This window comes from Scaptodrosophila lebanonensis, unplaced genomic scaffold (assembly GCF_003285725.1).
Source record: "Scaptodrosophila lebanonensis strain 11010-0011.00,11010-0021.00 unplaced genomic scaffold, SlebRS2 tig00001412-arrow-pilon, whole genome shotgun sequence".
Taxonomy (NCBI): domain Eukaryota; kingdom Metazoa; phylum Arthropoda; class Insecta; order Diptera; family Drosophilidae; genus Scaptodrosophila; species Scaptodrosophila lebanonensis.
Genome location: NW_022060739.1, coordinates 9,604,193 through 9,619,066, shown reverse-complemented (window position 1 = coordinate 9,619,066; position 14,874 = coordinate 9,604,193). Strand labels below are relative to the sequence as shown.

Here is a 14,874-nt window from a genome sequence, read left to right as displayed (position 1 = left end):
TTTATGTATTTTTCGTAACATTTTCAGTCGAATATTGAAAACAAAACAAAGCTGACAGTGTAATAAAAATACGCAGCATTGGCAACCCTGTCAGCTGTCAAAATGATGGACCTGCGCAGAGCAGTGTTGGCCCAGCAAATGTCAAAATAGACACACACACGCACACACATATGCATAAACACACTGGACCCGCACAGCATCAGTGCTAGGTAGTGAACAAGAGGAGTATCAGGTAGCAGCAGCAGCTGCTGCTTCACCAAATTCAGTTGCATACTTACAGGCGAGCGAGCGTGTTTGTAAACTCAGTCGCGTGGAAAATATTACATTAAGTATAAGTGGGGAGAATGCTAAGCAAAATAAAAACTGGCACACAAACAATAAATGAAAATGCTGCCGAGCAAAGCAACAGAAAATTGCAATAAATATATGAGCCAGTATGTGAGCGAGAGATAAATGAGCGAAGTCATAAATACGCGTAGATATTTAAAATTAGTTAATAGCTGGCAGCAGACTTACACAAAGGTGCTAAGATGCGTGCCTACTACACGTCTAAGGATAAGCGAACTTACGGCGACATGAGCTATGAGTGAGTAGACACAGTCTAGGCTTAGCTTAGCAGCAAGAGTGTGTGTATGTGTGTGTAAGTGTGTGTATGTGTGTGTGTTTGTAGCTTGCGAGCCCCTCACCGTGGGGTGTGGGGTGTGCAGTTGCCTGCAGGCGCTTGTTTGCCTTAAGGACCAAGCAAGTTGCATGCCATTTACACGCCTCGGCATTCAATGTGCTGCTGCCTGCGAGTATGTATGTGTGTGTGTGTTTCTGTGAGTATTTGTCTATTTGTTGATTTGCAGGGCTTGCTTTGTGTGCCGAAGTGAAATGCAATTTGGAGCATCAATTGAAAATTGAACACAAACAGACAGTTGGACAGAGAGAGAGAGAGAGACGAGTCAGATTGAGAGATGGACTTAAATTGCACACAAGGGCATTCAAACAAAACTGCCGCATTCGAGCGTAAACAAATGGCATAACAATGTCGCCTTAAAAAGTAGGTTAGCCACTGTCCCACAGCCTTTCAACATCTAAATGTTTTAACAAATGTCCTCGACTACCTTTCTCACTCGTAAATCTTTAAGTTTGGCTGCAATGCAAGCACCTCCATATGTTAATTTCATGCCAGGCACAATTCACTTTGCATACTTTTAGGCTGCTGTTGAAAATGCACATACATGCACGTGTATGTGTGTATGTGTGTGGGCTGGTGGGAAGGAGAAGAAAACAACTCATTTGAAAAACATTGACAACGGCACGTCCTTCTGTGCTGCTGCTGTAAAATCCTTTAGATTCTAGACCTGCTGAGTGTTCTTCTTCTTGTTGTTGTTGTTGTCATTATATTGTTTGTTGCTTTAATTAATGATTGTCAGCAAAATGCTCCAGTCCGCCTGGAAGACAATGAACCCTGCCGGAGCGTGATTTTTCCGTAAACTTTATTACAAGTGGCAGGGAACAACAAGTTTAAAAGTGAGAAAAACGCCGACATGAGTGATTAATGTACTTTAGCGACTCTGCAAGTATATATAAAATTAAATTAATATGACATAGGTGTTGGGCTAAAGCAGGAAACAAATAATATATGAGGAAAATTAAATTTCAATTGGTAAGCAGAAAGATTGGAAAGTTAAATATATTCTTGTTATGATTAACACATATAGTATATGAATACAAGTAGTAGTAGTAGAGACGAGTTAGATCTTGCTTTGTTGATCCATCAACATTCTGAGCTTGTTAAGCTGCCTTATCCTGTATTTTACGAGCGCTGGGCAATGGCATATTAGATCTTCTAAGCAACTGATTAATTCTGCATCAAATTATTCTCAGAAATCATATTTGAAACCATTAAGTAAAATACAAAAGGTTGAAAGTTGTTGATAAAGATGTTATCAATCCGCATATCCTTATGTTTTTAGAATAAAAGATTTGCTTTAGGAAAAATTTTAGTAAAACATATTTGTACAAAAAAAAGATGCACTAAGGAAATAGTATACATTTTTAATTTATTAGAATTTAATATTTAAAGTAACAACAGGAATGTTAACTTGCTTGCAATTTATAAAATTTTTTCATAGAAAGACACAGATGTATACTATTATACTACATGACTATATAGGCTTGTCTAGTCTAGTTTACCTTTAATATGGGGTGTGCTAAGCCAACTTTTGGGTGTTACAAACATCAGATAGGAGTACAATATTTGCATGTTTTTCGGGGAAATGTTTATTGGCAGAGAGAGCTGCTCGCAGGAGGATGGTTTTTAATACAAGTAGTAGAAATTGTAGTAGGTCCAGGTGTTCCTTGTGATGGGCAGATTGGGCATTTTTCATACCAAGGTCAGTCTTTTATTTTCCACGAAAATAGAAATGCTGTAAGTATTGTCTTGTGCATCGTGAAGAGGTTAGAGTCTCTCTAGCATTTTGATTGCGATACTTTGATTTAGACTTCAGCCAAATTTATTAAAAAATTAGTTAAAATCTTGCAAATATATAATAATTCCTATATGTATATAATAGGAGAAACTGTTAGCTTTGGTTATAAATACTTATATTGAAATAAAAAAGAATGTGATTTTTACAACCAAAGGGAAATCTATGATTTTTTAATCGACAAATAGAATATATCTATATTGTATATTTTTGAAACTACTAATAATAAACAACGGCTCATTTAATAGTGTTGTAAGTTTTATATTTATCCTTAATTATTAGAACATTTTTTTGTTTTTAGTCAAAATCTGCGAACGCTGTTATTTATGGAACATCACTTTATTTTTCAGAAGCAAATACCTGCTGGATCCCAAGTACATGACAAAGCGGGATATACAACATTTCTACCGATACTACAACATGACTAGGAATCGCAGTCAGTTCAAGAAAATCGTCGTCATTATTTTCTGCGTATGCGTCTTCTCCTATTTGTTTGTGGACTATAACTTAAGGACGAAGCTGCTGCGGTTGCGAGATAGATTCGATTTTATAGCACGCATCGATGCCGAATACAATATAACGCAGTCCTATTTTGTGGATACGCCCGGCTGTCGGATGCCCTATTTCGAGGTGATGGATGACAGTGTGGCGCAATATATGTTCAAGCCCAAGCCATTGAAATGCCGCAAGCCCCTAACGCGGACCAGCGATGACGTCTTGGGGGAACTCTATCTGAATATGAATGCCAGCGAATTGTTGTGGTATTACAATGTTAGTGATGTGACCTCCATAAGCTGTAACTATACGGAATTGAGACGCCTGACCGAGAAACTCAATACATACATGCCTAGTGTGCCCTTCAAGCTGGCTAGCTCCAGTGGCGAGGCAACGCCTGTAAGACTGCCTGCAGATGTCGAATTCATACGTGTCGAGTGCTCCGATGCCCACAAGAAACAAATCTATACAGACTGTCATTTCTTTGCTGTGGATAAGCAGGAGAAAATCATTACAAAAGCCACGCCCACGGTCGACAATGCCAGCACCGATCGGCCGTCCTTTGAACGTGTGGTCTTTAACAAGAAACACAAGAGCACGTATTCAGAGCACGGAGGGAAGGGAAAAGAGCCCTCTGAACGTCTTTCTGTGATGATCCTAGGCATTGATAGCGTCTCCCATCTGAACTTTCTGCGCCAAATGCCGCACACTGCTGCCTACATCCATAAAAACTTATCGCACGTGGAATTTTGGGGCTTCAACAAGGTGGGCGACAATACATTTCCCAATTTGGTGCCGCTCCTTAGCGGTCTAGATGAACAGGAACTGAATATATCTTGCACTTTACCACTAACCCGGGCGCACTACTACGATCTGTGCTCGTTCATTTGGAAGCGCTTCAAACAGGCCGGCTACAAGACCATCTATGCCGAGGATGTGGCCAGCTTGGGTTTGTTCAATTTCGATCGATCGGGCTTTAAGCGACAGCCCACAGACTACTATTTGCGGCCAATGATGCTCGAGATGGAGAAGCATATAGCCTACGAGCATATGGTGAACGTGGATGTGTGCATGGGTGGACGACGGACGGCAGACGTGCTTCTGGAGTACATTCGAAAATTTTTGCCACGCCTCAAAAGCGAGGCGTTCTTCTCATTCTTCTGGACAGTCACCTTGACCCACGATATGTTGAACACGGCCAACCTGCTGGATAGGGATATTGAGGGATTGTTGCAGTTGATGGATCGCTCGGGTGTATTGAATCGCACCCTGGTGCTGCTGATGTCCGATCATGGACTGCGCTGGGGCTCCTTCCGTTATACGTATCAGGGCATGATGGAGGAACGACAACCGCTGCTAATGGCACTCTATCCACGCTGGCTGCAGACGCTTTATCCGGAGGCGGTTGCCAATCTGCAGCTTAATGCCAAAAGGCTTACCACACACTTCGATTTGCATGCCACAATGCTCCAATTGCTTGACATGAGCAATTTAAATGCCGCGAACTTGCAGCGGCGAGCCGCAGAGTTCCGCGAACCGGACAGCACGCTTCCCCGGGGCATCAGCCTCTTTCTGCCCGTGCCTGTGGAGCGTACCTGCGAGCAGGCGGGTATTGCAGCCCATTGGTGCACGTGTCATCAAAAGCAGGAGATGATGACCAACGATGCTCGTGTACAGCGTGCGGCACGTTATGTGGTGAGGCTCATCAACGATCGACTTCGGGGTCACGCACAATGCCGAACCCTCTATCTGAATTCCATACTGCAGGCCTTTATGGCCGCACCACATCACAAAATAATCAAGGAAGTGACCAATGACTTCTCTGTGGACGTCACACTACGCTTGCAGACCAAACCAGGCCTTGGCGTGTTTGAGTCCACTGTCCGCATGTCCAGCTACGCCGCCACCCTCACCGGCACCATTAGTCGCATCAATCTGTACGGCAGCCAAAGCTATTGCATCAGCGATAATGCACTAAAAATGTTCTGCTATTGCCATCGATAAGACGGATGATCAGTCCAAGACTTAATCCCATACGTAGCCTTAGTTGTGTGTATTATAGCCATAAGTTTAGCCAACTAAACGCATTTGTATTTCTATGAAATATCATAAAACTAACGGAGAAAAAGGAACTTGATAATAGCTCTTCATTATAAAGAGTTTTTGGACATAAGTAGCGGGATATATGTATAGGAATATATCCATTTAAAGTAGGTACTGTTTTTGTTTATTAGTGACAATAATAAATACGAATATATCAAGTCATCCCCAACATATGTAGGAAAAACATAAAAGATCTTTTTCCAAGATTCAACTCGAGCTCAAGATTTGTATTATACAAAATAAAACTGACAAATTAAACGATATTAAGAAGTTAAATGCAATATTGAATAGCAATAGATCTGTGGAACTAGGCAGTCCATTGTACATTGTATTTATATGTAAATCAACTGCTAGTAACAAAAAACAAAACGTAGCATATTTGTAATGGTACGATAAATATAAAAGATTCCAACAAATGTCTATTCTTTTTATAAATATTTGAGGTCCCTAACCAACTTTGCACAACCAATAAAGTGTGCTTCCCGAACTAAGTGGCAGTTGCTAAGCCGACAATGAGAAACGAGTGAGTTGTGCTTCATGGGTCCCGTCAAGATTTTAGAAAAGTGGTCCATTTATGTTGCGTCCTTTACAACGACTTACAAAGCTCACATTTTAGAGATGAGGATAGTCTGCCCAGACAAAAACCGATAGTTCCAATTGAACTCTCCCTCAATATGGGGTCGAATTGCACCTCAATTAAGGAAATTTTCTTTACAGAAATGGTCGATGCCTTTGTTTCTTAACAATTATTAAGAACTAACCTCTTAACAGCTTAGGCTGCTTATTTAGGATTAAATTGTGGTTTGGATATTCAATATACACACGTATTATTTCTACAACCAAAACTTGTAGTTTAGCTAAACGAAGCAAGCCATGCCAACACTTTCAGTTGCTGTTCAGTCATTTCTAAAGTTAATCTAGAGCGAGTATACAAAAAATTCAGCAATTAAAATGATGCTTTTTCAAATAGTTGCCGCAAATCGATGGCGTCTATTCCGTCCATTCTGCCTGGCGGTTATATTCAGCTTCATAATATGCTACTACTACATGGACTACATAATGGATTACGCCGTCTACGAGGAGCATGCCATAACTCAGGGTTTCTTTGTTAATACATCGGGCTGTCATATGGTCGCACTGAATCCAATACCAATAGAGTCGTTAGTTAATGATGAAGAACTGCCATCACTCCAATGCCAGAAGCCTGAACTACTGCATGGTGAAGTTGTGGATGGTCGCAACTATTTGGTTTGGTCCATGACGGAGGACAATATTCGCAGCGTCTTTCAAGTACGCAATGTTTCCGATATCAATTGTTATTATGTTGGTATCAGTCGCTACAGTGATAATAAGAACAATTACGACGATAGGAAGAGCTTCCGATTGAATAGTATGCGTACGAAGCAGCTCCTGGATGAAGATGTCAAGATCGTGCGAGTTGAATGCATTCGAGATGGGAACGAAACTATTTACCATGATGTGCATTTCTTTTTGCCAACAGCAGAAGTAACTGGAGTCCAGGATAAACGCATTTCCGTTATGATTTTGGGAATTGATTCCATCTCACACATGCACTATCTGCGTTCGATGCCACAGTTTCAGAGCTTTATAGAGAATGCGGATCTGCCTCATGTGGAATTTTGGGGCTACAATCGTGTGGGACGCAATTCCTATCCAAATCTGGTGCCGCTGCTTAGTGGAATGTCTGATGCGGAACTGGAGGCCAATTGCAGTAAGAATGGAGACGAGCACTACGATCGCTGTCCCATAATTTGGAAGCAATTCAAAGCAGCGGGTTATTATACTAGTTTGGGGGAGGACCACATCGGCGGTTGCTTTAACTATGTCAAGAAAGGCTTTTATAGTCAACCCACGGACTATATTCTACGACCTGTACTCTTCGAAATGAACCAGAATACACGCTATAGCTGCGATAAGCAAGAGCTCGTTCACTGTAGTGGACATCGCTTGTTCTCCGAAGTGCTCCAGGAATTTATCTTCAAACTGGTGCCACACATGAAGCAGCATCCCTTTTTCTCGTTCTTCTGGCGGGCAATGGGCGTGCACGATTACGCCACATATGCAAAAACGGTGGATATGGAATATGTTAAAATGTTGCGCAGCCTTCAAACACAAGGAATTTTAAATAGATCGCTGATATTGTTCATGTCAGATCACGGGCTGCGATTTACTGGATTTCGCAAAAGCTATCAAGGAATGCAGGAGGAATCCCAGCCTCTACTAATCGCATTTTATCCTAAGTGGTTCGGTACGCTCTACCCCGAAGCCATTATCAATCTGAAGAGAAATGCACATAGTCTGGTCACAACCTTCGACCTACACGAAACCCTTAAAGACATACTTCACCCAAAACAACTACTACGTGAGCAGTTGGTCAAACGCACAGTCGCTTTAAAGTCTCTGGGTCGCAATGCACCACGTGGAGTGAGTCTTTTTCTGCCTATTCCCAAGCAGCGCGACTGCAATATGGCCGGAATACCCACACATTATTGTCTCTGTCACAAACTCAACGAGATCTCCATTGAAGATTCGCGAGCTAAGCGAGCTGCACGCTTTATTGTGCGCAGCCTCAACGCACTGCTCTCTTCCTATCCGCAATGCCATCGGCTGGAGCTAGAACAAGTCCTGGCCGCATATTTGTTGGAACAACCCATGGATCCAAATGCGTACGAGGTTAGGGTGCGCTTAGTAACTGAACCGGGCGGTGGTCTATTTGAGGGAACCACACGATTTTTGGGCTTTAAAGTGGCGCTAGATGGCGTCGTGACACGATCTAATGCATACCGTAACCAATCGTATTGTGTGAATAACTATCGCATAGAGATGTACTGCTATTGTAAGCATTAAAAACTCGTCGTTAGATGCAAGACATGCATAAATCATTTGTTATTTTGAAATGGGAATTTTCTATTACATTTTAAAACAATAGAAGTATCACAGTTCTGGGCCTTACAAAAGCTGTTTGGTATGAATTGTTTATAAATAATATCGATATACAAGCACTTCATAGCGATACTTGATATCGAAGCGGGCAGCTTCGACTGCTGACACTATTGCCAGTTAAGAAAGAGTTTGAAAGTTGGCCAGCAAAGCGGGCCGTCAACAGTCACTCATAATATACATATATTTCATAAAAGTGTGATTTCAATTGGTCATTGGTAGTTGGAATCTTTTCACACCAAAATGGTCTGTGTTCTACCTATCTCAGCCTGGCGTCGCTGCTGCTGCTTCGCGCTCTTTGTCTGTCTACTTATATACGCTTTCATGGATATGATTTTGGACCACTTCTACGAGGAGCGCCACTTAGCTGAGGCCTATTTCGTAAATTCAATTGGTTGCCGCATATTGGCAATGGCGCCGTTCACGTCTCATGTTGTAGAAAACTGGAGTGATCTACCAGAGGATAAATGTCCGGGTATTCCGCTATTCATTGACTACAATGACGATGTGAACAATTACTTGAAAATGAACCACACTATGGTGGAGGAGCTACCCCGCTTTAATCTAAATCTATTAAATCTGGAATGTAAATATAAGGAAATGGTGCGGAATGGTGATTGGGGAAACAAGGTGATTATTCAAAAGGAATTTCTACCCCATCCAAATGTGACGCTGGTTTTTAAATACGACATTGTGTACGTGAGATGTAAAGCTGGAAATATGACAGCCTATAGCAGGGTTCACTATTATCTTAAGAAGCCCAAAAGCGGTACTTTAATTACTCAAAGCACATCAACTAAGGGAATTCCCGAAAATCAATTTAAAACGAGCCGCCCACAGCCGACCCCAGCCCCCACACGTCGGTTGTCCGTTTTGGTTGTTGGAATTGATTCCATTTCACATATGCATTTTTTGCGCTCGATGCCACGAACTAGGACTATATTGCGTTCCCTGCCGCATGTGGAATTCTGGGGCTACCATCGTGTGGGTTTGAACAGTTTTCCCAATCTGATACCGTTTTTTTCTGGCCAAAGCGCGGATGAAGTCACCGCTAACTGTTATAATAAGTTAGGATTTGACGATTGCCATTTTATTTGGAAGGACTTCAAGAATTTTGGTTACCTAACTGCGTTTGGTGAGGATTCTACTAACATTGGGACATTCAATTACTTAAGACTTGGCTTCACACATCAACCCACGGACTATTATCTTAGGCCGGCGATGTTAGCAATGTATGCGAAATCACTTACCCATTTCGATAATGGATATTGCAATGGACAGTTAACATATGCAGAAGAACTTTGGAAATTTCTCAACAAACTATTGCCGCAAATGAAAGTCCAAGACTTTTTCACATTTTTGTGGTGGACTCAAGGCGTCCATGATGTGTTTAATTACGCAAAACTATATGATGGCAAATTCATCGAGATGTTGCAACAACTTAATGCAAGTGGCATATTGGAGCATACGATGGTGATCTTCATGGCCGATCATGGACTCCGGTTTGGCACATTTCGCCAAACCTATCAGGGCATGGTGGAGGAAAACCAACCGGTATTATTTACCTGTTATCCAAAGTGGCTGGAGGAGACCTATCCATTGGCCATGCACAATTTGAAACTGAATGCAAGACGACTGGTGACCACATTCGATCTTCATGCCACTCTCAAGGACATTCTCAATCTGGATAGTCTGTCCGATGAGAATGTACAAAAGCGGATTTTAGACCTAAATGCATTGGGCTCAGATATTCCACGTGGCATCAGCCTCTTCCTGCCCATCCCCGACGAACGTAATTGCACAACTGCCGAAATAGTCGAAAATTTCTGCACTTGCCATAGCCTACGCAAAACCTCCACCAAAGACTCAAACGTGCAGCGTGCGGCACGCTTTATGGTGCGATCAATTAACAATATAATCAAACTTCAGACCATGTGCGAGAAAGTTGTTTTGGATTACGTGCTCAATAGTTATTTTTGGAGTCGCCCGAATGAGGAGCTTGTATATGAAATTAAGTTGAGCATTCAAACAAATCCCGGCATGGCCAGATTTGAAGGTACTGTGCGCTTTTCTGGCTATTCAATTGCAATGGCCGGTCCCATACAACGCATTAACAAATATGGCAATCAATCGTATTGCATTCAAAACTATCTCATAGAAATGTTTTGTTATTGCAAATAAAATTAAATATGTTAATAAAATGATTTATGTGCGAAGAGATGAATAATCTTCTTCCTCCTATGTTAGCAACCAGCTTTGCATGCTTGAAACTTATCTGGTTTCAAAAAATTCAAAAGTAATGCTACGCGGGTAGAGGTGGGATCGTGTCCCTGCACAATCCATTCGATAGTTATCGATTGTTACTTTGCATCCCCCGCCATATTTACACTGCTTTTATTTTAATAACAATGAATTGACATAATAAGTTTATTTCCAATTTAATATTGTTTTGTCTTCTTTTGTTTACAAATAAAACGATATGTGCTTCGAATAAACATCGAATAATCAACTGTCGATAACTTTGTAATGGGCTTGCAAGCTTACTCTTGTTCATCTCTACCATTTCATTCTTATCAGTTGCGTTTTCTTTATGTATAATTTCTTAATTTTTTACCGCAACCACCCACATCCACATAAAGAATGCCACCGACCGAGACACTACGTGCCGGTGGCGGCAGCGAGCGCGAACAGACGTACATCATAAGGCAAAGCAACAAATGCTACGAACATCGCGATTCGCAGGCCACAGCGATGTCAGTTGATTATACCGGACAGTGGGTGTTGCTGGCGGGTCGGGGACATTTTGCATTGCAGCGCTTAGGCCAAGATGATGGTACACTGCGTCGCCACGAGCGCCAATCCAAATACGAGGTGTCCGTGGCCGAGTTCGCCGTATGTCCGAGCAGCAAAGAGTACTGCGCCATAGCCGTAAGTATTTTAGTGAGGCAGGTCAGTGATGGCCCGATTTCTCATTGTTTTTTGTTCGTTTAAAGACTAGCCAGCACATAGACATTGTGCGTTGGGGTCCAGCAGAGCCCTTCTATGAAAACTCGTTACGCGGCCACACACGCACTGTTACCGACATAGACTGGCACGGCAAGAATCCCAATTTGCTCGTCAGTTGCTCCATTGACACGTTCTCACACATTTGGGACTTGCGTGAGCCTCGGAAGCCGGCGCTCTCACTCAACGCCGTTTGCATGTGTAACTATTGCTGTTGGCGCACAACTCGATTGGTAGCGGTTTTTTATGCAGTTACTATTTCTGTTTGCAGCGGGCGCCACCCAAGTGGGCTTCAATCGCGTTTCGGGCAATTTGCTGGCTGCCGCCCATGATGGAGACCTGCGCATTTGGGACATACGCAAGGGCAGTTGTCCAACACATTATATTACTGCGCATTTAAATCGGGTCCACGGCATCAATTGGAGTCATCGACGGGAGACTTGTCTGGCCACAGCCAGCCAGGATGGCACCGTCAAGTATTTCGATGTGTGCAATCCACGGCGAGCGGAAAAGATCATAACGACGCTATCGCCGGTGTGGCGGGCACGCTATACGGTGAGTGTTAAACTCATTTCGAGAACAAAATAACTAATTAGCCGTTCCACAGCCGATTGGAAATGGTTTGGTTAGCATTGTGGTGCCGCATTTGGGTCGTGGCGAGAACAGCTTGCTGCTTTGGAGCAATAGCAAGCAAACGGATCCAATTTGCAGCTTTGTGGGACATACGGATGTTATTCTGGACTTTGCCTGGCGACCAAATCGGGAAAACTTCTCCGAAATTGTAAGTACTGAAAAATTTAATTCGGCTTGCATAGATGAATATGTTTACCAATCTTGTTGGTGATTCGCAAAACGATATATTGATGCTAATCTTGTTGTCTATTTTAGGAGCTAGTGACCTGGTCACGTGATCGTACGCTGCGCGTTTGGAAAATTGACGACACTATGTTGAAACTTTGCGAACCATCGGCCGATGAGGACGAGGAGACACGCTACGATGATGTGCCTGATTTGCCGGCCACAACACCGCCGGAATATCTCTGCCCTCTGCCTCCGCGCAATGGTTCACTTCAGGCACCAACAATCCTGCAACCAGATCTGTATCCCCGTGTTGCTGCCTCGCTACCCATTGCCACAGGCGATATGTCCGCATTGCCGCTGGCGCGTTCGCCTACAACACCGCATTACAGCTTTCCACGCAAGGACGATCTGCATATCGCCCGCTCGCTGACAGATCAGCCCACCTGTTCGCTTCACCATGAGTTCTCGCTGCTAAACACAAACATGCCGCATGTAGAGGTCGATATACTGGATGCCATAAAGCGTTACGCTTGCTTCAAGATCTATGCAGGCGGCCACACAGTTGTACTGCAAGTCACCTTTCCCACATCTTATCCAAGTCCAAACGTAACGCCCGATTTTCAATTGTGTCAGGGCACCACGTTGTCCAGCGACGTGATTGCAATACTCTTGAAGGTGCTGCGCACAAATTCGTTGCAGCGTGTGAAAAAATCACGCACCTGTCTGGAACAATGTCTGCGCGCCCTGGTGGTGGCCATGAAGAAGAGCATCAGCAGTGGCGGAGGCGGCAGCGGAGCGGACAAGTGTCAGCTGCATTTGCAATCGCCCCGACTGGATGGCGCGCTAAGCAGCGCTCTTCACGATGCCTGCATACCCTTTCCACGCACCTCGGGTGTGCATTTCAATGCCGTTGGCATGTTGACCACCTTCGCGCAGGTGTTGAACAGCAAACGACTGACGTTGCGTCATCATCAGGCCTACACGCCGCGCACGTTGTCGGCCATCAATGGCAGCGGGCTGCTGGGCAATGTGATGGGTCCACAGCCGGTGTTATATCCACAACGAGATGCCAATGCCTCGCTGTATTTGCAGGAGCGTATGATTACAGGAAAACCGGGCAAAAATCGGGCAATGCAAAAGGCTGCGGGCAGCAGTCCCAGCACGCCTGTAGTGCACATCTACGATGCGAGCCGTTTGCTGCATTTGAACCGGCAAATGGCCATAGAACTGTCTCTGGACAAACAAGACATTGCCCAGACCTGTCGTCAAAATGGTGAAGTGTGCGCCAAGTACGAGCGATATGACTTGGTGCCGATTTGGCTACTGGCCGAGCTCATTGCCACGCCGCATGTCCCGGACGAAAACAAGTACGAGCTCCTCTTCTACAAGGATCCCTTCAAGAAATACCTGCTGGAATCTCTGATTATGCACTATGCCACTGCTGGGGATGTGCAAACCGCTGTGTTGCTCGCCTGCCTCTTCGACAAATGTCCCAGCGGACTGGACAGCCTGGACAAGGACAGTTTGCTCAATTATCCGGGCAAGCTGCCGCCTCAACTGACATCACAATTATCGCCTTATCACACTGTGGTACCCTTAGACTTTAAGTCCTCGGCACAGGTGCGCTCTGTTAGTGGCACGTGGCAACAATTAAAACAGCTGCGCAGCAATTCCTGGTCCGATTCGCTGGACTGGGTGGATGTGAAGCTTTTCCAAGCCGATGCCTATGCCTGTTCGCTGATACGCCGCACCAAAATGCCGCTTTTTGATCAGTTCAAACGCGTCTACGCCGATGTTCTCTTCTGCTGGCAGTTGCTCTCCAAACGAGCGCTCATCTTGAAGCACACGTTGTACACACCGCCGCCGGCCCAGGGTGTTGAATTTGTGACCGAATGCACCGGCTGTGCTAAGCCGAAACGCACACCCAAATGTGAGCCCTGCAAGCGTCCTGTCCTCTATTGCACCCTCTGCTGTCTTCCTGTGACGGGAGAGGCAAATGCGTGCCTTGCCTGCGGACATGGCGGCCACATACAGCACATGCTCCAATGGTTTGAGGTGAGCTCCGCATTTCACAGTCTTAAATTATATAGCTAGGACGATTTTTGCGTTTGCAGAACATATATGTAAATAAAAATACAAATTTTCCACTAAACAACTTCTCTTTGTTTGCAGAATCATAACGTCTGTGCCACGGGCTGTGGCTGCCAATGTCTACAACGCACGAGCGAACTGCTGGAACACATCTACTGACCTGAAGCTGAACTTGTGGCGATTCATTTAACATTGCACATAACTTTTTTGACGCTGTGGAAATCAAAATACATGTTAAACAACTGTTTTTTAATCTTAAGATGAAAGTTTTGTACTATATATTTACATACGACAAATACATTTGGCTAAATGGAAACAAGAATATAAATGCAAGAGACTTCTCCATAAATAATAAAAAGTAAAGTAAATCTCAAATTGTGAGCCATTTCTTTAAATACAATGGCTAATTTAATCATTGTATTAAAATTAAATAGTAGATTAGATAGATGAGATGTTTGGGGGTGTTAAAAAGTAGAAAGTACAAAACTTTAAAGTGTTATTATAACATCGACACTTTTGAGATATAAGAGTATAAATCTGATTTTAAAGACTTTGGCAGGTAAATTTTTTAATAACTCTAGGATTTTAAAAGATAAGTACTTAAGTATATACAAATTATAAAATGAATTTATAGTGTTATAAAGCTAACAGCACTATTAATATTAAACGCATTAACAAATAAGACCAATTAGTTGCTAAAATGAGTTCGTTCAGCAAAGGAAAATTCTGTTTCCATAGAGTTTTACTAGAAATTAATATAGTTGTATAAGTAGAATTAGAAATATAGAGGGCAACTGTCAGGGGGAAGACAATGAAAAAAACCAGATGAAATTTATTTAGAACAAGGACGGGATCGGCGGGACTGCAGGTCAACTTTTAAATAACTCTAAAATTTGTAGAATTCTTTTGGAAATGTTAGAAATCTCTATAGTTATGTGGATGGGAA

The 14,874-nt window shown here is 43.2% G+C and overlaps 4 protein-coding genes across 4 annotated transcripts; all 4 read left to right on the top strand.

The window, feature by feature from the left end:
• The first annotated feature begins 410 nt into the window (after nt 1–410).
• LOC115631749 lies at nt 411–5,226 on the top strand. Its single transcript, XM_030528585.1, has 2 exons — nt 411–586; nt 2,825–5,226. Exons 1-2 carry the CDS (start codon nt 531–533, stop codon nt 4,971–4,973), a joined length of 2,205 nt encoding a protein of 734 aa, XP_030384445.1. The 5' UTR covers nt 411–530; the 3' UTR covers nt 4,974–5,226.
• Nucleotides 5,227–6,049: 823 nt separating this feature from the next.
• LOC115631332 lies at nt 6,050–7,940 on the top strand. Its single transcript, XM_030528053.1, has one exon. The coding sequence runs from the start codon at nt 6,120–6,122 to the stop codon at nt 7,938–7,940; it is 1,821 nt and encodes a 606-aa protein (XP_030383913.1). The 5' UTR covers nt 6,050–6,119.
• A 291-nt stretch (nt 7,941–8,231) lies between these two features.
• LOC115631787 lies at nt 8,232–10,251 on the top strand. Its single transcript, XM_030528623.1, has one exon. It carries the CDS (start codon nt 8,277–8,279, stop codon nt 10,212–10,214), a length of 1,938 nt encoding a protein of 645 aa, XP_030384483.1. The 5' UTR covers nt 8,232–8,276; the 3' UTR covers nt 10,215–10,251.
• Nucleotides 10,252–10,607: 356 nt separating this feature from the next.
• On the top strand, nt 10,608–14,228 carry LOC115631382 (GATOR complex protein WDR59). The gene is made up of 6 exons (XM_030528104.1): nt 10,608–10,961; nt 11,027–11,237; nt 11,308–11,591; nt 11,644–11,817; nt 11,925–13,892; nt 14,010–14,228. The coding sequence occupies exons 1-6, from the start codon at nt 10,674–10,676 to the stop codon at nt 14,085–14,087; spliced, it is 3,003 nt and encodes a 1,000-aa protein (XP_030383964.1). The 5' UTR covers nt 10,608–10,673; the 3' UTR covers nt 14,088–14,228.
• The last annotated feature ends 646 nt before the right edge of the window (nt 14,229–14,874 follow it).

Bases quoted from the DNA above. Each gene is read 5' to 3' on its own strand.
- LOC115631749 (XM_030528585.1), top strand. From the start codon at position 531: ATGCGTGCCTACTACACGTCTAAGGATAAGCGAACTTACGGCGACATG. The intron at 587-2,824 runs GTGAGTAGACAC...TTTATTTTTCAG, and splicing joins TACGGCGACATGAGCTATGA to AAGCAAATACCTGCTGGATC.
- LOC115631332 (XM_030528053.1), top strand. From the start codon at position 6,120: ATGGACTACATAATGGATTACGCCGTCTACGAGGAGCATGCCATAACT.
- LOC115631787 (XM_030528623.1), top strand. From the start codon at position 8,277: ATGGTCTGTGTTCTACCTATCTCAGCCTGGCGTCGCTGCTGCTGCTTC.
- LOC115631382 (XM_030528104.1), top strand. From the start codon at position 10,674: ATGCCACCGACCGAGACACTACGTGCCGGTGGCGGCAGCGAGCGCGAA. The intron at 10,962-11,026 runs GTAAGTATTTTA...GTTCGTTTAAAG, and splicing joins AAGAGTACTGCGCCATAGCC to ACTAGCCAGCACATAGACAT. The intron at 11,238-11,307 runs GTAACTATTGCT...TTCTGTTTGCAG, and splicing joins ACTCAACGCCGTTTGCATGT to CGGGCGCCACCCAAGTGGGC.